A 25541-nucleotide genomic window follows, 5' to 3' on the forward strand; every position below is an offset into this window, starting at 1 on the left:
CTGTACTGTACAGACACTGTATTTGTTCTTCACTCTCAGATCCTCAGTTTCTCTCCAGCCTTATGTCAGATGCACAACCCAAGTTGCGAATGAGCGAGACACAAGGCTGCAGAAAGACATGAGGGTTTGTGAAATGGTGGGAGAATGGATTTGTGCCAAGCATCACGCTCGGATTCTTGCCGTTTCATAGATCGTCATCTCTCTCTAATGTCACTTCTTCATTATATACATTGTGTATGAGATGCAAAACTGTAGAGACTGAGGACCCGTGAAATTATGGGAATCCAACTGTAGTAATTAGTACAAATCTCTGCTGCTTTGAGTCTCCTTGTGGAGAGAAAAAATGGGGGTATAAATAAAGAACAGCATTAGCAGAATATGCCTTTTCATCTTCTCTCAGTCTCCAACCTGGCAAATAAAATACAAATGTATGTGTTGCATCCAAAATCCAGAAATACTATTCCACCTGTAGTCAAAAATCAGAAATACTTCTGATACCAAGCTTTTCAAAGATAGTTTGCTTGTACTTTAAACAGCTATTCATACATAATGTAATATAAACTTGTTTGGGTGTGGCGTGCTATTTCCCCTGCAGGGATTCCTACAAGAAAACAATTTAATCAACTGCCCAGTTTGTGGACTGGGAATGGGTCACTGGAAGCAACATTGATATACCAAACTCCCACAAGGAATTGCATTAATACATTGCTATCCTCAGGGGCAAAACTTTAAAACGGAGGGTATTTACAATGAACCTTTGGTATCCTCTGGGATTTGGTTCCCGGATCCCCATGGATACCAAAATCTGTGATCACCGACGTCCCATCATCTAAGATGACATCATAAAATGGTATCCCTATATAAAATGGCAAAACCCAAGGCTTGCCTTTTGGAATTTTAAAAAATATATTTTCAGGCCATGTGGATGCCAAAGCGGACCAACTATAATGAATAATCCAAGTTATACACATCCATGCGAATTAACCTAAGGGTAAAAAGAGGGCAGAATCTTTATCCATTCAGAGTTATGTATGAGGGTTCCAGTTTGTCATGTAAGGCTGGATCTGTTGTTTATTCATTCAGTTGCTTCCGCCTCTTCATGACCTCATGGACCAGCCTACGCCAGAGTTCCCTGTCGGTCATGGCCACCCCCAGCTCCTTCAAGGTCAAGCCAGTCACTTCAAGGATAACATCCATCCATCTAGCCCTTGGTCGGCCCCTCTTCCTTTTTCCTTCCATTTTCCCCAGCATCATTCTCTTCTCTAAGCTTTCCTATCTTTCGTTATGTGGCCAAAGTACTCCATCTTTGCCTCTGGTATCCTTCCCTCCAGTGAGCAGTTGGACATTGTTTCCTAGAGGATGGACTGGTTGGATCTTCTTGCGGTTCAAGGCACTCTCCAAATTTTCCTCCAACACCACAGTTCAAAAGCATCTATCTTCCTTCGCCCAGACTTCCTTATGGTCCAGCTCTTGTATCCATAGGGAATTCCTTTGCTTTAACTATTCAGACATTTGTTGCCAGTGTGCTGTCTCTACTCTTCACTTTTTATCAAGGTTGGTCATTGCTCTCCTCCCAAGAAGTAAACATCTTCTAATTTCCTGGCTGCAATCTAGCAAAGTTTTTATTTTGAAGCATGCCCACCAAACATAACACCAGAGCATGCAAGATTGGTCAATGTATGTATCATAGATTGTTGTACATTAAAATAATGATAACAACAAGAAATTCTTGATAGGATTCACAGTTTGTCTGGTTATGTTGGTTTGTGATGACAATGACTGTATATAATAAATGTTCATTTTCTTGTTCAACAATAAATGTGAATTCTTCTCCATGGAAAAATAAGACATCCCCATAAAATAAGACCTAGTGCATCTTTGGGAGCAAAAATTAATATAAGACACTGTCTCATTTTCGGGGAAACACGGTACAAAGTCTGTCACTGCTTCCAAGTTTTCTCCCTCTATTTGCCAGTTATCTGGATCTAGGCTGGATCTGCACTGCCCTCTATCCCAGGATCTGATCCCAGATTATCTGTTTATCCCAGATTATTTGGCAGTGCAGACTCATAATCCAGATAAAAGCAGATAATCTTGAATCAGATCATGGGATCAAATCCAAGGAGAGCAGGTGAGCTCCTGTCAGTCAGCTCCAGCTCCCCATGCAGGGACATAAGAGAAGCCTCCCACAAGGATGGTAAAACATCAAAACATTCAGATTATTTGGCATTGTAGACTCATATAGGAGCCTCCAGTGGTCTAGTGTGTTAAAGCACTGAGCTGATGAACTTGCAGACCGAAAGGTTGCAGGTTCAAATCCCGGGAGCGGAGTGAGCACCCGCTGTTAGCTCCAGCTTCTGCCAACCTAGCAGTTTGAAAACATGCCAATGTGAGTAGATCAATAGGTACCGCTCCTGCAGGAAGGTAACGGCGCTCCATGCAGTTATGCCGGCCACATGACCTTGAAAGTGTCTACGGACAACGCCGGCTCTTCGGCTTATAAATGGAGATGAGCACCAAACCCCCAGAGTCGGTCACGACTGGATTTAATGTCAGGGGAAAACCTTTACCTTTACCTTAGACTCATATAATCCAGTTCAAAGCAGATAATCTTGAATCAGATCCCAGGATCGAATCCGGGGAGAGCAGGTGAGCTCCAGTCTGTTGGCTCCAGCTCCCCATACGGAGACATCAGAGAAGCCTCCCACAAGGATGGTAAAACATCAAAACATTCGGATTATGTGGCAGTATAGATTCGTATAACCCAGTTCAAAGCAGATGATCTTGAATCAGATCCCAGGATCGAATCCGGGGAGAGCAGGTGAGCTCCAGTCTGTTGGCTCCAGCTCCCCATACGGAGACATCAGAGAAGCCTCCCACAAGGATGGTAAAATATTAAACATTCGGATTATTTGGCAGTGTAGACTCTTATAATCCAGTTCAAAGCAGATAATCTGGAATCAGATCCCAGGATCGAATTCGGGGAGAGCAGGAGAGCTCCCGTCTGTCAGCTCCAGCTCCCCATGCGGGGACTTGAGTGAAGCTTCCCACAAGGATGGTAAAACATCAAAACATCCGGACGTCCCCTGGGCAACATCCTTGCAAATTGGCAATTCTGTCACACCAGAAGCATCTTGCAGTTTCGCACCTGACACGAGCTGTGTGGAAGTGGCCTGAGTCTACACTGACATATAATCCAGTTCAATGTGGATTTCATACACCTGTGTGAAAGGGGCCAAAGTGGGGCCAAACTGCATTAACCCTACGGTGGAACTGGACCCTGAACTTTCATAAAGGCATAACCCAAGAGTTAGGCAATAAAGTCGACAACACGACGCCCCTTTCCTACTCAAGCTACTATTGCCTAGAAAGGGGCTGAATGAGAGAGACAGGCCAGAGCCCTCAGGAGACCTCGCTGGGGCAAGAGCTGCCTCTCCCAAGATGGCGCCCGCAGCTCGCTTTGCGGCGGCGGCGGGGAGGCCGGGCCAGACGCAGCGGGGCGCGGGCTTCTGGGCGGGAAAGGAGGCGGAGGAGGCCCCGGGTGGGAGGGGCGGGAGGCCGGGCTCTGGCTGCCGGGAGCCCCGCGTCTCATGGTGGGCAGGCGCTGCCTCAGGCTCCTCTCGCTGCTTCCGAAGCCGGCGCCGCAGTTGAGGGACGCCTCGCCGCCGCAGAGGAGCCCCTTCGCCATGGAGGACGAGGAGGAAGACCTGCCCCGAGAGAGGTGAGGAGGGGAAAGCCAGACTATGTATGTATGTATGTATGTATGTATGTATGTACCTCTCTCTCCTTATGGATATTCAGGAAAACGAAAGGGAAACTACACCTGCCTTCCTTCCTCACTCTACCACAGGAACCATGTCTGTTGTAGTTTGACAACGTCTTCTTTAGCCTTTTCTGTCAAGGCACTGAGGCAATGGCAGTTCAAGTGGTGTCAAACTGCCATTGCCTCAGGCCCTCTTCTATGCTGCCCTCTATCCCAGCATCTGATGCCACACCAGCTGCTGCTTATCCCAGATTATCTGACAGTGGAGACTCATTATAATCCAGCTCAAAGCAAATCACTTGAGATCAGATCCTGGCATATAGGGCAGTGTCACACCAAATAAAATCCATCTTTGAACTGGATTATATGGCAACGTAGATTCATATAATGCAGTTCAAAGCAGATATTGCGGATTATCTCTTTCGATAATCTGGATTATATGGCAATGTAGAAAGGACCTGAGAAAGATCTTGCGAGTCTTTGTAGCTGACAAGTTGAACATGAGCCAAGAGTGTGATGCAGCAGCTAAAAAAGCCAATGGGATTTTGGGCCGCATCAAAAGGTGTATAGCAGGGGTCCCCAAACTTTTAAAACGGGGCCAGTTCACGATCCTTCAGACCGGACTATTGTTGGCCACCAAGCAATAATAATAATAATAATTAATAATAATAATAACAACAACAACAACAATATCAAAGAGGGTTGGAAGAGACCCTTTGGGCCATTGAGTCCAATCCCCTTCTGCCTCTGTGCACCAAAAGCACAAGCAAAGCACCCCTGACAGATGGCCACCCAGCCTCAATGTTAATAATAATAATAATAATAATAATAATAATAATAATGGCTGTAAGAGAAGAAGAGACCCCTTGGGTTATTTAGTCCAACCCGCTTCTTTCTGCCCTTGTGCCGTGGAGGCCGGATAAATAGCTTCAATGGGCCGCATCCGGCCCCCGGGCCTTAGTTTGGGGACCCCTGGTGTATAGTGTCCGGATTGAGGGAAGTCATGGTGCCTCTCTATTCTGCTTTGGTTAGACCTCACCTGGAATACTGTGTCGAATTCTGGGCACTACAGTTTAAAAGAGATATTGACAAGCTGGAAGATGTCCAGAGGAGGGCAACTAAAATGACCAATGGCCTGGAGACTATGCCCTATGAGGAGCGGCTTAAAGAACTGGGCATGTTTGGCCTGCAGAAGAGAAGAGGAGACATGATAGCCATGTACAAATATGTGAAAGGGTATCATGAGGAGGAGGGAGCAGATTTGTTTTCTTGAAACTAGGACTCAGAGCAATGACTGTGGGGAGCATCTGCTGTCATCCATGTAGGCGGCATCCATATTGTGGAATTTATGTAGTCTGGGATCATTTGGACCAGCCTATGCTATGGAATCCTGGGAGCTATTGTTGTATAAGGTCTTTTGCCTTTTCTACTAAAGAGGCACTTCACCAAATTGCAAATCCCATAATTCCTTGAGATTTGAGTTAAAATGATGTCAAGCTGCATCAATTCTATAATAATATTATCAATAATTATTTATTTATTACCTGCCTCTTCTGATGGCTCGAGGCTGGGTACAACCTTTTTTAAAAAAAATAATGAAAAATTCAAAATGTAGATGCACCTGAAATCTGCTTCTTTGGATGCTACAAAAACCCATTTGAAGTAAGCTTAGAATAAGGAATATACTGCCTAGGAGCATGACAGAGTCTCCTCTGGAGGTTTATAAGCAGAGGCTGGATGGCCATCTGTTGGGAGAGCTTTGATTGGGCTTTTCCTGCATGACAGGGTTCGACTGGATGGCCCTAGGGGTCTCTTCCAACCTTATGATTCTAAGTGTTATATAGCTCTGGGGTGGTTTTCTGCACCTTCTGGAGCCTTAAGATGTGCCTTTACCTGGGAGTAATTCCCACTGAATGGCATAGAATAAGAATGGCTATTATGTTACATGCCATAATTGTTTATTCATATAGCAATATCACATGTACTTTGCAATAAAACAAAGGGTCCTGCCAAAGGGGCACGATCTGAAATACAGGTTTAGGATTGTGTCATAAAGCTCAGATTTTGTGCAGAGGAGCAAATCTCCCCTGACACTTCACAGAATCATAGAATAATATAGTTGGACGAGACCACACGGACCATCTAATCCAACCCCCTGCCATGCAGGAAAAGCATAGGATCTATTTCTCAGTGAACGTTGTACTGCAGTCCTAGCTACAACTTGCTGAAGTCCTTCCCCCTCCATCCTCATGTCCTTCTCTAGAAAGGCTCATTGGGATGCAGTTTGCACTGATGGCAAGGATATCCATACCCTTAAAAATAAATTGGTTTTATTTTTAATTGCAAAACTTTAAAAAGTGAAAATAAGTCAGAACAGATTTCTACATACATAAGCACAAATGCCTTCCAATTTGAAATGTCTCATTTGTGAATCTTGTTCAGGTAAAATTTCAAGCTGGAGAAGAACCAATTTAAAAAAAGGAAATTCTGTGCTTGGAGAAAAGAAGGATGAAAGGGAACATGAGAACCATGTTTAAATATTTGAAAGGAAATCTCAGTTGAAGAGGGGGCAAATCTGCTATCCTGGAGACTAGAATTGGGCGGGCGGGATGGATTCAAATTACAGGAAAAGAGATTGTTTCTAAGCATTAGGGAGTATGTGCTGAAGGAGCGTTCCAGTCTCCTTCTCTGGAGGTTTTTAAGCAAACTGGATGGCCATCTGTCAGGAGGGCTTTGATTGTGTGTTCCTGCATGGCAGGGGGTTGGATTGGATGGCCCTTTGAGGTCTGTCCCAAGTCTATGAGTTGTACAGCCGCCGTTAAGCCTCTCAGGCAATATTGGTGCCATATACTAATGTGGGAAAGGGCTGTGCAAAAAACAGAAAATGAAAGTTAACAGTTGGGGTCAAAGACATGCTGGAATGTGAAAATGCATCTAGACCTGCTACTTCTGAGTTAATAGTCTCAAAACTGAGAAACAAAATGAAACCATGAGAACTGCAAGGGGTAAGTATGCAAAAATGGATTTTTGCATCACTTGTAAAAATAGGAGGAACGGATTAACATTCTCCTTGTAACTGGACTGTTGGTGGGGCTGCTGCTGATTTGTGCCTCACCTCTCAGTGGCCACTGCTTCTCAACCATCTGCTGTACTTCAAGCCACCATCTGTGGCAATACAATCAAATGACTGGTTTGATTGTAGGCTTGTCACCTTGGGCCAGTGGAAAATCCTATATGGTGGTTGAGTACTTGACAAATCAGTGTGCCATACTTGATTGAAAGATTGGAATTCAAAGCAAGTTTCCCATGGCATTGTCACTTTAAAATCATGGACAAGCTACCTTTGAAATGCCAAACTTTCAACTGACTAGCATAACTGATTTTCCAAGTACCCAGCCAGAGATGCACTTTACAAGCCTGTGAAGCAATCTTAATGTTTGAAAAAAATATTATTGCTAGAGTTTGCCATTTGAGGGGTTTCTGATCTTCATGCTTTGAAACAAAGACAATAGTGTTTTGTTTCAACTGCAGATCCGTAGTATAGAGTTGTTGCAGTCCATCTGCCATATAGGATTTTTTTTTATCAGATTGTAGCATTTTTCTGGGACCACATCATGGTTTACTGTGCTTTAATAGTAACACTTCAGAGGTATGTTAATTTTAGAAGTTCTTATGATCAACCACTTGGAGGGAATCTCCAATGAATTACAGTGAAAATAGAAGTTGTCTGGTTGAGATATATTAGCATGCGGAGGATCCAGCCCTTCTTCCCCTTGCCCTCTTCCTCACGGGGTCTCTCGCCTCATTCTGAGCTGGGGAATAAGACTGGGCTGGAGAATGAAAGCCAGGCAGATCAATTCAGTTGCTATAGCTCTAGCCTCTCTTTTCATTGACATGGAAATGTGCTGCAGCAGTCTTCCAAAAGCATGTTATATAATCCCCTCCTCCCTAACTTGTATGCCTTGCAGCACTGATGTCTTATTTAACATTTGCATATAAAGACAAAAGTCCCGCAGATGGATAGCAGGCCTCATGGGTCCTTTGCAGCTTTAACAAGCTAGAGATGTGTTCAACCAATTTTTCTTAAGGTTGGGTTGACAGGATTTGTTTTTCCAGATTCTAGCTGCTGGCCTCATTTATTTAATTTGTCCAGTACAGTGCAAGCAGATTCTTAACAAATTTGCTTAAGACAGTATCAATAAATTCTAGAGTAGAAAGCAAACAGAAATCCAATCTGTTGTTGAATAAACTCTTTATTTCTTAGGTGAGAAAAATTCAAAGGTGTAAGGGCTTCCAGAACTGATTTTAAGAACTGTCATGAGGTTACATGGTGTAGTTACCTTTTTGCCATTTAGTATGTATGCTCTGTCCTCATAACCAATTTTCTTTGGGGCAGTTAAAAATGATCTCAAATTCAATACCCCTACCATTTCTACCAGATGTAATACACCCTCCTATAAATCCCTTACTAGCTATCCCTGTTTTTTGTATTGTGTTCTTCTGCCTTTATCATTTTAATTACTTTCGCAAATTTATACCCTGCTCTTCAGCCAGAAGGGCTTGCAAGGTGGTTTACAAATAATTGACATGACAGTTTCCACCCTCAGGATTCTCTCCCCTTCTTCTCTATATCTTCTCTCCTCAATCAAATATCCCAAATCCTTGTTGCCAGTCTGCTAGCCTTAATGTGGGAGAAATAAACAGGCCTCTTAGTGGATCTGGGATTAGGAACATGACCACATTTAGCAGCCTGAACTGATTATACAGCCCAGCAACAAAAATGTTCTTGGTGTCTTAGTTTTTAGGGCTGTTCCTGGAATTATTTAGGGTACTGTTTCAGAAAATTGCACTGGTTAGACCACATCGGCTCTATTTTCTTAGATATGGTCATCATGGTTTTCTATGGGCAAGCAGATGAAGACTGACATATGTCATATGTTCTGTATTTCAAAAACTGCAGTGGATAGGGGGAAACTGATGCCATTTTTGGAATCAGTAGATCAGATATACCCAGGAACAGGTCTAACACTTGAGGCACCAAAATGTATGTTGGCCAGTTTAATGTGTCTGTTTCACTTGGCATAATATTCCTATATTTTCTACTGATATTTTATGCTTTTTTAAAGGGAGGGATCTGGCACCAAATGTGAAGGCAACTTGTTCATTCTTCTTTAAAGTAGGGTATAATTGGGCCACCTAGAAGCAGAGGAAATGTCCCAGACAAAAAGCAATCTCTCTCTCTCCCCCCCCCCTCCCCATACATAGTGTATATTGTTTGATGGCTCTTGTTCCCTGTCATGTAAATCTAATTTTTTTTGTATTTGCATCTAAATTGCCCTCTGGAACAACTGTGTGTGAACTGTCAAATTTGAATGAGGAACTGGAGGCCCTTTCAAGCCACACAATTACAGTAATATGATTCCATTTTTACTGCCACAGTTCCTTACTTAGAAATCTCAGCCAGAGGGTTCTAGTGCCTCACCATACTACACATCCTAGGATGCCATATAATCTTGCTGTGACACTTGAAATGCTCCAATGTTGTCCTGTAAATATGTCCCTAAAAATGGTTCTGACTCTCTAAGGAGTAACAAAATACTGAAATAGTCTCTAATCAGAATGCAAAGAGATGTTGTAATACTTTTGAGACTAACTAAGATAAAAGGTGGTTGCATAAGTTTTTGTATTTCATTACATATATTTTACTCCATGTATCTGATGAGGTGCTTTTACACTGTAGAATGAATGCAACTTGACACCACTTTTAACTGCCATAGCTCAGTGCTATGAAATTATGGGAGTTGAACTTAATAAGGTCTTTAGCCTTCTCTGACAAAGAGTGCTGATGCCTCATCAAACTACAGCTTCCAGGATTCCATCACATTGAGCCATGGCAGTAGAAGTGGTGTCAAACCTCATTAATTCTACAGTGTAGATGCATCAGCTTATGCTACTACTTTTTCTCAGTCTCAATAGTACTAAAAGATCTATGCATGGTCTCTGTAGAGACATCAAGGGAACTTCTAATCTCTTTTTAGATAGAGTGTGTTTAGGAGATAGCGGTAGAGAAAACACGCGTAATTCATTTGTTTAGTTATGATTTTTTTAATTTTATGTTTTTAATTTTGTTGCTTTTAACACTATACACCGCTTTGAATCCCACCCATGGGAGAAAAGCGGGATATAAATTAATAATAATAATAATAATAATAATAATAATAATAATAATAATAATAGGTGAAAGAAGGTTTGTGAGAACATTTTAATGTGATATATTGTAGTTGCCAGACTTATATTTTTAATTGTTATAGGAATTCATTACAGCTGAAAAAATCTTAAATTCAAGATTTTACATGTCTACAGACATCTCTCTTACTGCCCTTCAGAAGGTTTAAAATGTATTTTCATTTTTAAAAGACTGATGGGCTGCAAAATGAAGTGCTGGCCTCTAGGTCTGTGAATGCTTTTGGGCCCAAGAGGATATTTGGGGCATATTTATGAAACAGAAACATGGAAGGTGGCTGCAACTTATTCTGCAATTTTGAAGCATTCCCAAACATACAGGAGAGAAAAAAGATAAGCCGAGAGAGTCATGGATGCTTTGGGGGAGCTATACGTAATATGGGGGTTAGTGTTGTGGTCCGCCTCAAGCCAAAAGGAGAAGTGGGTAGTAAATACACATTTTTATTATCATTATTACATCATCATCATCATCATCAGTGGAAGTAGATGGGGGATGAAACAGTTGCAGTGTATATTTTACCTCTTTCTCTCTCAATCTCTCACTCTTCCTTGTTTGTGTGTGTATGTGTTTCCAGTTGTGAGATTGAGTCATGTTAGCTCATTTGTTCTGTTGTATGTTTCACTTGGAGGTGTATGCTTTACTGGGTTTGGTTAGAGCAAAGGGTGGAGGGTGTGGTGTATATTTTGCCAGGGGCAATGATAAGAAGCATGTGTTTGTGCTCTTTAAGCGGTACAACTTCGTCTTCAATTATATCTGTATCTTGTTGTACCCTGCAGGTGTAAATAGGTGCTTGGACCTCAGCTCTGCTTTGTAATTGGTTTCTTGACAAAGTTACTTGGCTCTGAGCCTTGTCGATTTTCCTTGTCTGAAATGTGTTGTTGGAGCAAAAAACTGTGGGTCTGAAATTGTGGTTTTCTGCAGTGTTTTTTCCACAGCAGAGTATTCTATACCCAATTTACTTCAGTTGCCTGTATTTTATTTTTAAACTAAATTTGGAGTCTGAAGCCACTTGTCATGATTAACCTTGTTGCCTTCCATTCTGGAGAACTATAATTTAGATGATTATCAGTTGTGTGATGTTGTTTGTTGGACTATGCCATTGGGGATTTCTGATTGGATATGGAAATGCTTCTTTCACTTTTGTTAGTGGACTAAGGACTTTAGGGATTTTCCAGATTAAACTTTTTTCAGTTTGGAAAAACTTCTAAAGTTATTTATGTATAGTCATAGATTGGAAACTACCTGAAGGCACATAACAATGCCATCATTTTTGCATACAGCTTAGTTACATACAGACAAGTTGACGCACTTACTTCTGTTGCATGTACAGCCCAATTTTAATACATAAAACAGGAAAGGAGAATTTCATTGTACAAGTGGATAGGCTTAAGCATGGATGGAGGGAACAAGGGCTTCTTAATATTCAATGCAGAGAGGAAGGAGAAGAGAAGTAGTTAAAGAAACACCACAGCTATGGATACGAATTGGGGAGCACAGTTTTGTTCCCCCAAATAAGCATGTGGTGGGGTACAATCAATCTTCCATGTTTGCTGGTTTACAGGTCCCCCGTGAAAGTGAAAAACCACACAAAAAGAAATTGCTATCTTTAACCTAATAGAACACCTCTCTAGCTATCTTCCAGCAAACTCTGTAGTCAACTTCTTCTGGAAGCTGATGCCAGAATTGTGTTGGAGGACTTAGAGGTTCTTTAATAGGTGTTCTCTATTGAAGTTTCTTGATACTCCAGCATGATTGGAGAAAGTTGACCATAGGGGACCTAGAGATTGCTAGAGAGAACATTTTAAGTAAAATCCATGAATAACCAACCCATTAAAAATACAAACAACAAATGCAGAGTGACAACTGCATTGAATAAGTGGGCAGATAGAGAGAGGGTAAAATACATTTGCTAATAATAGAAAGTCAGTCTTCTGACGAGGCAGCACAGAGCCTCTATGTATTTGGGAACTGGCAATCAGAAAGGCCCCATTCTACAATATATTCCTGTAATATATGGCTAGTATTTCTAGATGTTATTAAAATATCGAAGTAGAAGTCTGGGCCAACCGTTAGGCTTCCACTAAACTAACAGCAAAGATTGATCATGAAGAGTTACAGAAACACTTGTTATTGGTCAAAACAGCTCTGGTACACCATGCTCTTCTTTTCTCATTAAGATTACATAGTTGGAAAGTGAGCTTCACAACTCATGGGAGATTTCAGAGAAAATATACCTTACCAATTCCTGAAGAGGGTGGAATGGCATTTGCTAATATGGATCGCATAGAAAACTTCACTCAGAACTCAGCAATTAAATAAGAAGCAGAGATAAGAAGAACTGGTTTCTAGTCACTTCAAAGTTTTGTTTTTTAAGAAAGATTTTCTTATTATGCTATGTCACTGAAAAAGACTTTCATACCAAAAGAAATCCATAATCATTTGGTTTGTGTTGCACAGTTCACAATTTTAGACCTATTAAGAATGTTTGTTATTTGTATAGCATTGTATGCAGTTTCTACTTGATGTGATTAAATGATCCCATACAGCTTGCTGAGCCGTTTTTTCTTGAACCTCTTTCTGGTTACACAGGGTTTTGTTAAGGAATTTTTTGTGCCTTTTGTTCTTTGTAAAAAAAATAGCAATTAATGTCTCAGTGAAATAGTCTTTGTTTTTTAGCTTGGTTACAAAAGCTATAAACCACTGAGCTTAAAGCAAAACAACTCACATATATCCTGCTACAAATCCTCTCTCCTCCTTGAGAAACCCGTGTTTCTCTGTGGCCATAAGAAGACTCGTGTGGGAGAATCCAAGCCCAAGGTTTGTGATTATGAAAACCAAGTGAAATCCTGGTTACACATGTTGCTGAGATCCCATTTGGATTAGGCAGTACACCAAAATTGAAATGGCATAAATGCAACTAGGGATGCTTCACAGGGTATCAGACTCTATCAAAGCCAGAGTTATGGATCACACAGACTTTTTGATGCTATTGAACCACAACTTCACCACAGTCTGTACCATCTATGGCTGGCAGTTGTTTGTCAACATCTGGGACAATTATTCATGTCTCTAATCTAGACAGAAAAGGCAACCATTCACCCAAACAGAAATGAACTGTTTGGGCTTGGAAAGATGGGTTCAGGTTCAGAATAAGGTTTAGTGTAAGGGATAGATCCTATGGAACAGATAGAATTCCAGCTGAACTTCAAGGAAAAATGCATTTAGTGAAGGGTCTTTCTGTATCAGATCATTCAGTCACACTGACGCTCTTGGCTTCTGAGTAAGGCTTCGGGGTACATGGGACTGATGACTTGTAAAGTCATCAGCTTGGAGTGAATAGAAACCTTTCTCAAACTCTTGTAGGATTGCTGATTCTGAGTGGATCCATTGTTGCATGACAAAGTTCCACTTCCCATAGATGTGCCAGATGAACATAGTGGCTTGATTAGGTTGTTTTCATTGGCTAATGTAGGGCTTCCAAGTGCTGTTAGGCTGCACTTTATATTATCCTTCACCTTACTCATTAGTATTGAGAGGAATCATTGGTATTGAGAGGAACCAAGAATCAGCCATGCCCACTGTAGTAACAGTGAAGACTGGTGAATGTTGCAAACCAACAGCTAGAGTGTCACAGATTGTCCACTTTCTGCACTAAAGCATCATATTGTAGTGGATGTAAATAGCCCTCATTGCTTAACTAAACTAAGTTTTCAGAAATACTTTCTCATTTTCTGAAAGTTCAATATAATACATATTTGCTGGGTGATTTTTTGCTGAGTTGCCCAGAGGAATTTCTTCCCATTATTCCCAGATGACACAGACTTCCCTTCCCTTTGTTAATTGTTTAGGTGTGGCCACTTCTAGAAATCAAGCAGTGTGAACTCACTGGCTATAAATTCTCTTGCAGTTTTATGATTTGATATTTTTTAAAGTGGGTTGATTTCACAATAGTCCAGTAAACAATTTTCTGCTGTGACTTTCCATGACAACCAGGACTACGTTTTTTCGACTACAACTTAAATTGTCCTCTCCACTTCCCACTACTATCCCTTATCCAGAATTCCCAACATTCTGAAATACTCCAAAATCTTCCATGTGGGTCAGTGAGATGTTGAAACCTTTGCTTTCTGATGGTTCATTGTACACAAACTTTGTCGCATTTACAAAATTATTAGACATATTGTATATAAAATTACCATCAGGCTGTGTGTATAAATATATATGAAACATAAATGAATTTCATGTTTAGACTTGGATCCCATCTGCAAGATATCATGTATATGCGAGTACTCCAAAATCCAAAACAGGAAACACTTCTGGTCCCAAGCATTTTTGGATTAGGGGTGCTCAACTTGTGTTCATTTCTATTTTATTTCCTTTATGCCAACAATGGGATGCAAGGTGGTAGTACTAAATTCCTCTGCCCGCCCAAGCTGCTTATGTCAGATATATGTATAAAGCATTGACTACAGCAGACATAAATGTTTGCCTTCACATACAAAATTGCTAAAGTGACCATAAATTAAAGGACTCTTTTATTCTGAATGCCTCCAGTTAATACTTCTGGCTGACAATATGTGCATTTTAAAACCACCATTCATAATTTGTCAGTTTCAGAATACCAAAATATTGTCCACTTGGACCAAAAGCAATTTCACTTCTGAAAAGAAGATAATGCATTATAGTGTTGATTCACAGCACTGTTCCTCAACAATAGTCTTCATTCAACGTTATGTACTTAAACTTGCCAGTGAGTGCCTCCTTTCCAAAGTCAGTTTTATACCTCTGTGATTTGCTTAAAAATAAAACAAGCAGTGCACCCTTTGCTTCCAGAGTTGCTCATACTTGCTGGAATGTTAAGGTGACTTATTTGTGGGTTAAAAAAAGAACAGTATCTGCTGAGTACTGATTTTTTTTCAGTCATACTTGCTGGCTGAGCTTTTAAAAACCTTGGCCTGTTACAGAAGCAAGACACAATGCGAATCTGACCTCCACTATCTATTGCATGTTCCAACAGTGCTTCTTATACTGTCAACGTAGCAGTATTTCCCACCTTGAGAGAGAGAGAATGGAAACTTAACAGTAGCTTAAAACTAAACAATACGCAATTTGTTCAGCGATATGTGCTATGGCTATTGGTTTACATTTTTCATAATACAAGTTTAAAGATTTGAGGGATGCTACAAATCATTCAAGATCCATGTAAATAATGGAAGTCTGGGATGCTGCCCAGCTACTGTTTTGATGTTCTTCATTCTGATCAATTGTGCCAAATCTTCCAAGTCAATATTCTAATATTGACAGCCTTCTCTCTTTGCAAATACTTCTTTCTCTCTTCAAATTCCCTCCAGATTTCTCAGATTTGTCTGTAAATGTAAGGGCTAACAACTGTTTCAAGTGTCAATAGTATCATAAAGATATCTCATCCTAATTGGGAAGGTAATGAAAACCTGTAGTTGTTGTCCTTTGTTACACCAAAGGGTGTAATGGCCACTTGGTAAAACCTTATGTGTCTGGCCACAAAACTGGTCTCCTTTCATGAGTAATAAGTTAGAAAATATTTGATTTGAAAAATTGCAAGTTGATACTTCACTTTTCTGCAAGTATGCATTTTGGATGTTAATTTTAATTGAAGTATGAAAAGTGAAACAGTTTAACAAAATGATATCGCTGAGATGCACCTATTTGCATTGCAGATGGAAGTCGACCTTACCTTCAGTTATCGACATTTAAAAACTTTTAAAATTACACAGTTGTTAACTGATCTTTCAAGATTGTAAACATTCTTGCTTTTATTTCTATTTTAATTACTGAGGCCCCTTCTATTCTGCCCTATATCACAGGATTTGATCTCAGATTATCTGATTTAAACTGGATTATATGAGTTTCCATTACCAGATAATCCGGGATAAGAAAATAATCTTGGGTCAGATCCTGGGATATAGGGACAGTGTCGAAGAGGTCTTAATTCTTTGTAATCTGCATGGTGGTAGTAGAGGATTGATTGACAAAAAAGAATTAGAAACAAATAATGAAAAATTTTTGGACTGGAAGGTATTTAGGAAATTGCCATATAATTCAGTGAAACTTACTTTGAGAAAGGAGTACTTATGGTCTTCAGTGAAAGCTCATATTTGTCCCTGTGGATCATATTTCTTATGTTAGTTGTAACTGAGATTTAAACTATGTACTATCCTTCTCAGAAGAGTCTTATTGAAAAGTTGTAGGAGGCTTGATTTGTGGCCACCACATTATATTTCCAGCACCATAAAAATACATCTTTCTTCTCTCAGGCATTTTAGGCACCTTTATATATTTATATACATTTTATACTGTTGTTTTATTTGCTATTCTGATGTTGTTCATGTGCATCATGATTTTCTATATTTATTGTCTGCTCAGGGAACATTAGTTTCAGAGCAAGAATGCCAAAAACAAATAAAAACAGTGTTAAGGTTTATAGCAGTCCAAAGGTCCTTGCATTCCTTTCATATGCTGCTTATGTACCTAATCAGTCATATTTGCCATTAACTCACACACCCAGAATGTGAGCAGAAAAAGTACAGTTATGGCTAGATGTTGTCATCTCAGAAATCATCCACTTGCAGTAATTACTTTAGTGAGAGATTCAAAATGGAGCAGTTCTTTCTGGAATCAGCCCTGTCATCTGAGTGAATGGTTTGCTTTACAGGGAGCTGAACTGTTTAAAATATTCTTCAGGGTTTGTTTTTTTTAAATGGGCATCAGCCAAATAACATCTTTGGCCAATTTATCATATTAAAAGGAAAGCAAAACAAATTTCTCAGGTGTATAAAGAAAAATGCCTTTACTGTAGGCTCAGTATACGCACAGCCCTCCAAATTTGTAGGTTTTGCTTTTGTGGATTTGATTATTCATTAATTTGTTTACAATTGTTTTCTTTCGGAATCTTTAGGTCCTACTGTATGACTCTGGTTAACACTCCAGTAGGAGTTGACAATATAATCATGCTGGAGGACCCAGAGATTCCTAGAGAAAACACCTTTCTAGGAATCTCTAGGTCAGCGGTTATCAACCTGGGGGTCATGACCGCAGAGGGGTCGCTTGACTGTTTAAGAAGGGTTGCGAGGCCACCTCCTTTGGCTCCCAGCCCCTCTCCAGCCAAACAGCCAGACTGGGTCAGCTCTGGACCGGCCTTCCCCTGCCCTCAGGGCAGCTTGCTTCGTCCTGAAGGCAGGAGAAGGCGAGGGAGGCGGTGGGCGAGGTGACTTTGGATCCGCTTTACCCACCGCCCACTTCGGCTTGGGCTGGCCTTCCCCTGCCCTCAGGATGGAGCCTTGCCTCATCTTGAAGGCAGGAGTAAGCAAGGGAGGCGATGGGTAAGTTGGCTTTGGATCCGCTTTACCCACCGCCCACTTTGGCTTGGGCTGGCCTTCCCCTGCCCTCAAGATGGGGCCTCGCCTCATCCTGAAGGCAGAAGAAGGTGAGGGAGGCAGGAGGCGAGATGGCTTTGGAGCCTCTTCACCCACAGCTTGCCTCGGCCTGGGCCGGCCTTCCCCTGCTATCAGGATGGGGCCTCGCCTCTTCCTGAAGGCAGGAGAAGGCGAGGGAGGCAGCAGGCAAGGTGGCTTTGGAGCCTCTTTGACTGTCGCCAGCTTTGCCCTGAGTTAACCTTCTGCCATCAGGATGAGACCTTGCCTCATCCTGAAGATAGGAAAAGGCGAGGGAGGCAGTGGACGAGGTGGCTGTGGAGCCGCTTCACCTCCCACCTGCCTCGGCCTGGGATGGCGTTCTACTGCCATCAGAATGGGGCCTCACCTTGTCTTGAAGGCTCACCACTGGGCCTGGGCTCGACCATGGTTCCTCTGTTGCCCAGCTCTCACCTCCTGCCAGGCTCAGCAGAGGTGCAAGCCTCTACGCTGAATCCGGACCCCAACCTTGTAGCGAGGTCCCTGGCACCTGGCTCTCGGCACCAGCCAGGTAGATGCTTTTTTGGTTGAATTCCACTGTTGGTGCAGTTCAGAATCCCCTTTTTATTGCAGGTGCAACTATAACTCCCAAATGTCTGGGTCTGTTTTCCCCAAACCTCTCCAGTATTTTCTGTTGGTCATGGGAGTTCTGTATGCCAAGTTTGGTTGAATTCCATTGTTGGTGTAGTTCAGAATTCTCTTTGACTGCAGGTGCAACTACAACTCCAAAATGTCTGGGTCTCTTTTTCCAAACGTTTCCAGTATTTTCTATTGGTCATGGGAGTTCTGTATGCCAAGTTTGGTCCAGGTCTGTAATTCGTTGGGGTCTCAGTAGTGTGTGAAAGTCAAAACTGAATCAATTGAAGGTACTGCCGATCCCATTATCTGTTGTCCATACTCCCCAAACATATTGTTTCTGTGATTAATCACTATGCTTTAGTTATGTTCAATTTGTAACAATGAAAATATATCCTGCATATCAGATATTTATATTACAATTCACAACAGTAGCAAAATTACAGTTATAAAGTAGCAACAAAAATAATTTTATGGTTGGGGGTCACTACAACATGAGGAACTATATTTAGGGGTCAAAGCATTAGAAAGGTTGAGAACCACTGCTCTAGGTCCTCCTGTGCCCCTAAACCCAGCAAATGTGGAAATCTGACTGTATGTGGAAAAAATCAACTTGCTATTATGTTTACAGAATGTGTATGTTGGGGCTCATTTATCTTTGGGTGCTGATCTTGATTTAGGCATTCAGAACATGTATACTTTTTTTCCATCCTTGCATTCTGCTGTTCATCATGTGGCAAAATAGATCCCTGTCCTTCAGAAATGGGAGAATAAACACTTTTTGTGCTGTATGGAAGTAATAGGAAGGTAGGTGGCGGAAGTAGTTTTACAATGTCTTAAATTAGTTTTTCCATTAACATCATTGTTTAAAGAATCACACAAACAGGTTTTTCTGCATGAGTTCCAGCATTTCCAGTTTTCACTGCTGCAGAGGAGGCATTACATGAAGCCCTAGTGTAAAATAGATACTCGTGTTAGGGGAAAAGAAGCTATTAAGCCCTGTTTTCTTTCACACATGCTCTTTGCCTGCTGCAAATAATGACAGAAGCAGACAGAGCTGTGTGTTATGCTGAAATGTTTTAAAAAGTCAAAAAGGTTTATCAACTTTGCAGTCAGCAGTGAGGCCCTACTCTCAGTCCCACCCCATCTCAAGTACGGCTGGTGAGAACAAGATATAGGGCCTTCTCTGTGATCGCCCCCACCTCTGGAATGCCTTCCCTTCTTTCCATTAAAAAACAATTAAAACCCACCTTTGCTCTTTAGCATTTGGAGAGGAGGAGTAGTAGATTACTTTATACAGCGAATAGACCTCTAACTGGGAAATATTTTTGTATTCTGGCTTTGTTGGCATGGCCAGCTCTATCGACATCACTGGCAATATAATTACAGTAGAACCTCTGTAGTCTGAGTTAAACGGGCGGACCTCAGCTCGGTCAACCCGGATCACTCGGATTACCAGGCCCAGGCACCCGCCAAAGGGAAAAGTTTCCTCCCTTCGGCCGTTTGGGTCTTTAGAGAACCTCAAAGCGCGCTTCCCTGAGTCCAAGCACCCGCCGAACGGAGAGGTTTCTTCTCCCTTTGGCAGCCGCTTGGACCCAGGGAAGCGGCACGTTTCGCGCTTCCCTGGGTTCAAGCGCCTGCTGAATGGAGAGGTTTCCTCTCCCTTTGGCAGCCACTTGGACCCAGGGAAGCACACTTCGAGGTTCTCTGGGTTCAAGCGCCCGCCGAACGGAGAGGAAACTTCTCCCTTTGGCAAGCGTTTGGGCCAGCCATTGAGTGGGTGAAGGGGGAGGGCAGCAAAAACCCTCCCCGTTCACCGGCCCACCCGTGCCTCGGCTCCTTCATCACGCCGGGGCCAGCAGCACCAGCGCCTGGCGTGGCGAAGGAGCCAGCCATGCGTGTTGCTAGGTAGATAGCAAACTACCTAGCAACACGCATGGAGCGCTCGCCCCTTGGGAGGTGCCCCATGCGTGTTGCTAGGTAGCTTGCTATTTACCTAGCAGCACGCACACCTAGCCAGCCAGCGAGCAGGTGAATGGGGAGGGCCTTGTGGCCCTCCCCGTTCACCTGCTCGGATTGCACAGAGGCTTGGACCAGCGGGGCTCAGACCAGCGGGGTTTTATTGTAATTAAATGTAACAGTAATGAACCTTGGGGGGTTTGTAAACTGTGGTTCATGATTTTATTCTAGATGTAATATAATTAATTTTAGGTTGTATGCTATGATTTGGTTTATATGTGGGTTTAATTTGGTACATGCAGATTTATTTTGGTATATGTTGGTCTATGTTGGGTCCTGGATAGTCGGTATTGTTTTGTATTTATTGTTGTATCAGGCATTGAATGTTTGCCTTTTTGTTGTTGGAATTTGCCCTGAGTCCCCTCAAGGAGATAGGCCGGAATATAAATAAAGTTTTTAAATTATTATTATTATGAAAATTTCCATAACATTTTGGAGATTTTATGATTTTTGGAAAGGCATGACCTTGTTAGAAGTCATAACCTTTTGAAAAAATAATGCCGTAACCTTTTGGGGAAATGGCATTCATGCAAGGCAATTAGGTTTCTCAGCTGTTAAACTGATATACCTAGGTATGTTTTTGAACTGTTTGGAACAAAGATATGCCAATGCACAAAAGATATATAGCAGAGTTTCAGAAGTGTTATTTTTTAGTTACCCAAAAAACATCTACTCTTCCTTAATATATATTTTCCTTTAAACCATGTTCTCAAGACACAAAAATAAGCAGAATTCTTTAAAAGTAATATAGTTGGTTTACTCACAAACTCCATGTATTCAGCATGCAGGTACTTTGCTTATCAATCCAGTTACAAATAGGATTTGAAGTAGTTTTTATGTGTAGATAACACAGGGCCTCCTTCTTAGAATCAACGGTCCATAATCTAAAGCATCTCTCTGTTCCGAGAGTCTAATAAAGTCTCTGTCTAGTCTGAAAGTTCAATGGAGTCTGAGATCTAAAATGGAGTCTGAGCCCTGAACATGCCCAGATCTGATCACATGGTCTGCAGCTCCTCCCACAACAAAGAGTTAAGGAAAACTGAAAATCAATACACATATACAATACACCTTGGAGCAGCTGGTGGAAGCCTCCGAGCTCCTCAAAGGTGAGCAAGCAAGGTGCGGGGAGAGGAAAACTTCCATTAAAACTTCCTTTGGAGCCTGCCTCCCTCGAGGCACCTTCCCGCGGCCTCAGTTTCAAAAATTGCTCCTCTATGCATAGTGTGCAAAAGTCCCTTCCCTCCTTACCAAGCCCCCAGCATGGATAATAGGACCTCCCTATTATCCAACAGTTTTGGTTATCCGACATTGGGCTCCTCCCTTTATGTCGGATAACCAGAACTCTACTGTATATACAAACAAATAACTATTGGAGGATTGAAGAAGGTTGCTATTTCTAACATTATTATTATAAGAGCAACTATGGGATCCTGAGGAAGCCCTATCTAATCTATATGTCTGTATGGCATACCTTCTCTTAGCATCTAAAAAGCCAGAGAGAATATGTCATTGTTGCTCATACAGGGATGTTTAAAATACATAGATATTAAGAGCCAAAGGGAATATATGTGTTAGAAGGTGTCCTCATCGCCACACGAAGACCTAAAAAAATGGTGCATATTTTAGATATGCAAACATTGGTTGTTCTAGAAAGAAACAAATGACAATATATTTTCTAGGAGCAAGATGTTTAGCCGTCTGTGATAAACAACAGAATACTTTTTAGAGATGAGAGTCTTATGTTACTAGAGCCCACCCCTTTCTTCAGTTTTCACCAGCTGATTACATCACAATTTCACTTTTGAGCAGAAGATTGCCCATGTAGCAGTAAGGATATCTCAAGATGAGGTGGGGCAGCGGGAGCATTTTTATATGAAACCAAAATGATACAATCCATGCATTTCTCATTCATAATAGTAATGCTCAGCTTGTTTTACACCTCTGTGAAATCTCAACAATACTTTTGCACGAACATGCATCTAGATTTTAATTACAAAATGATAATGAGTGATGATGATTGAAGTTGTAGATGCATTCTGGTAAGTATTTTTTTTTTCAGAAGCAGCACATATGTTACCGTAACTGCTTCTGGCTTTAGATGACAGAGCCAAATTTCTTAAAAGAAATTAAGGATGAATGCCTGAACTTATTGATGTCAAAGACTGAATACCCATAGGTGATAAATAGATCTGGTTGCAGGTATTTAACTGGCTCGGGTTACAAATTATCTTAGGCCAGCCAAAAGGCTAAACAGTTCAAAGGTTTATTTTATTTCATATTATCTCCTAGAACGTTTTACAACAGCTTATACAAAGAAGCAATTGCTGGCAGTGATGGGGACCTTGAAAGTGTAGGCTTGATGTGTACTTTGTATTGACTAGCGTGTCTAGCCTTAATGATCAGAGACTTGCATTTGAATATTTCTCTGTGCACATGCCTTCAAGTCGCTTGCCAGCTTATAGCAACCCTGTGAATTTTCTTGGGTTTTCTTAGGGAAGGGATAAACAGAGGTGGTTTGCCAGTTCCTTCCTCTGAAATATAACTTACAGCACCTGGTATTCATTGTGGACACCTACCCAAGTATTAATAAGGGCTGACCCTGCTTAGCTTTCAAGATCAGATACGATCTACTGCATTTAGGCTATTTAGGCCTCTGCCCCAAGATTTATTTGGTGAATTTGGCAGGCATTCAAACATCTCACTTCTATTTTGACATCTTTGTTTTCTTGGCTCTCTCAGTGTTTGCTGGCACCTGATCTTTCTTTACTAACAGAACAGTAACACTCTTACAGAGAAATTATGTGATTTTTTTTGTTCTCTCTTTCTCCCCCTTCTCTATTTTTGGTTCTACCTTTCCCAGTTCTGATCCATCACTCTGTTCTGATCCAGTTCTGATCCATCAACCTGGCTCTATTTTCCAGAGGCTATCTCCTTTCCATTTTTATTTGTCTCATAGTGCATGCTTTATATCCCACTCTTGGGTGCTGGTGAAGAGAGTCTGATAGAAATGGTAGAAATGTGGCACATTGAAATGGATGTTGGATGGTGTACTTGGAAAGTAACTCCTAATTTTAACCTATGAGCATCAATTGGATTGAGACTTTGCTCTTCCAGCCCATATGATTTCATCACCTCTTTTCTAATTATCTCTCAGGACATAATATTCAGCAAACTGTTGTCTTTCTCTATCCTACCCATCATTAATTGTTTCAACTCTACACAGCTCTTGGGACCTCAAGTGCCCTTTCAGTTCTAAGTAATTGGATTAGTGATCAAGACTGTGTTTGTTGTGGTGTTAATAGGGCAGCAAAGAGTTCATTTTAATCAAATGTTTCTGACAGAAGTTCACAGTGTGTAGCTAGAAAGCACTTAGTTACTAATCCCACCATGGACAAAGTCTTCTCAGCTCTTATGTCTAAATCTTAAGATCTAAACTATAAGAATCAGATGTAAAAGGAGGGGATCAAGAAAAAATTTGAGGTGCTTTGCAAATCATAAATATTATTCATTATTAAGGGATCAATATCTGATGCAGTTTATCATGGTAGCCTCATGGATGGTAGCTATCATTGTTGCTTGTCGTTCTTTGATTTCCCCCTCTCCTGGGAGTGATCAGCCACGGTTAAATAACTTCAGTGGTGAGGGAACTAGCTTTGGAGGACATGCTGTTTCTGAAGTTAATTTTTACTGCTCATCACCCCATCTCGGCCATATTTATTGCAGATAAAATGCACGGTATTATTTGGCAACTAGGGATGTCTTACTTGGAAAATCATATTGCAGAGATAATGAACTTCAGGATATGTAGGCTGATATTTTTATAGAATTGAAACCATCTTCCTAACATGCAGAAACCCATGGATGTGATGTTATGCATATCAAAGAGCAGAAAGCTGTCTGAATTTCAATTTATGTCTGCTTGCTGAAGCATGTTTTTTAAGCATTCTTTTTACCCAAAAAAATGGAGAAGGCTGGAAGAAAGCCCACAGGGTTAGTTTATAGACAGATTTATACTTTTTCCTCCAATTATGAAAGAAAATTAATTCTTCATTTTTGTTTTAATAGTTCGTCACCAAATGACATGGCTGAAGAACAGCCATTCGCTTGCAATGAAAATCCGAAAGGAGCAGTAAGAAGACGGCAAAATTCAAGTCAAGGTTCCCGGAGCAGTGATTCTTCTAGGGCATCTAGAAAAAGCTTCAGACTGGATTATAGGTTGGAGGAAGATGTGACAAAATCAAAGAGAGGTAAAGATGGAAGGTTTGTCAACCCCTGGCCAACGTGGAAGTCCCCCTCTTTCCCAAACGTTTTGAAGTGGGCTCTTACGGAAAAGGACAACAGCAAGATCCCATCTTCAAAGCAGGTAATAGTTGTATGTACCTAAAGTCCTCAAGGTTACTTTACATGTAACATTTTTAGATGTGACCTTAAGATATTTTAAGCAGTTTATTTGAAATGAATGAAGCCCAAGGATCTCCACTTAGAGACAATTTAGTGGATTTGCAAATACATCCGTTAGTTCAATGTGCCCTTAGGTTAGTTCTCATCTATATTTATACTTTAGGACATATTTATTATATTTATTTATATCCCACTTTATCTCAAAGCAGCTTAACATTGGACATATAAACTGTACAGCTATAAACATTTCACAAGTTACTCAGATTTGTTCATGTTAGTAGCAGTGGTACAGATTTCAAAGCCAGACCAATTACATACAATTCAACTTGATTTTTTATTCATTAAATCAGGAATGGAAAGGTGCAGCTAGTAGGCAATATGCATTTCTCAAATTCCACTTTTATAATCTCTGAGCCTCCCCGTACTTTTGCATCTTCAGTTTTGAATAGCATTTGTGACCTTTGATAATGTTTGTAGAATAAGTTTTATTTGAATGTATTACAAGTTGCCTTGGATCTGAGAGAAAGGCTAGATCAGTGGTTCTCAACCTTCCTAATACTGTGACCCCTTACTACAGTTCCTCATGTTGTAGTGACCCCCAACCATAAAATTATTTTCGTTGCTACTTCATAACTAATTTTGCTATTGTTATGAATTGTAATATAAATATCTGATATGCAGGATGTATTTTTAGTCACTGGACCAAATACCCGATACGCCAAATTTGAATACTGGTGGAGTTGGGGAGGATTGATTTTGTCATTTTGGAGTTGTAGTTCACCTACAATCAAAGAACATTTTGAACTACACCAACAATGAAATTGAGCCAAACTTGGCACACAGAACTCCCATGACCAACAGAAAATACTAGAAGGGTTTCGTGGACATTGACCTTGAGTTTTGGAGTTGTAGTTCACCTACATCCAGAGAGCACTGTGGACTCAAACAGAGATGGATCTGGATCAAACTTGACATGAATATTCAGTATGGCCAAATGTAAACACTAGTGGAGTTTGGGGAAAATAGACCTTGACATTTGGGAGTTGTAGTGTTTCCTGATGGTTTTTGGTGACCCCTCTGACACCCCCAG

General features: G+C 41.0%; 1 protein-coding gene across 2 annotated transcripts in view; it reads left to right on the plus strand.

Annotated features, from left to right (window-relative positions):
- Nucleotides 1–3296: 3296 nt before the first annotated feature.
- The window catches only part of napepld (N-acyl phosphatidylethanolamine phospholipase D), a 39510-nt gene continuing 17265 nt past the window's right edge, over nt 3297–25541 (plus strand). The window contains exons 1-2 of one of the 2 annotated variants that reach the window (XM_003221529.4): nt 3545–3721; nt 24116–24413. In XM_003221529.4, the coding sequence (XP_003221577.2) occupies nt 3591–3721; nt 24116–24413 (429 nt within the window). In that variant the 5' untranslated portion in view covers nt 3545–3590. Of the gene's footprint in view, nt 3722–24115; nt 24414–25541 lie in introns of both variants that reach the window. The other variant, XM_008111528.3, reaches the window with a different exon arrangement.

Source organism: Anolis carolinensis, chromosome 5 (genome assembly GCF_035594765.1).
Source record: "Anolis carolinensis isolate JA03-04 chromosome 5, rAnoCar3.1.pri, whole genome shotgun sequence".
In the NCBI taxonomy this organism is placed as follows: Eukaryota; Metazoa; Chordata; class Lepidosauria; order Squamata; family Dactyloidae; genus Anolis; species Anolis carolinensis.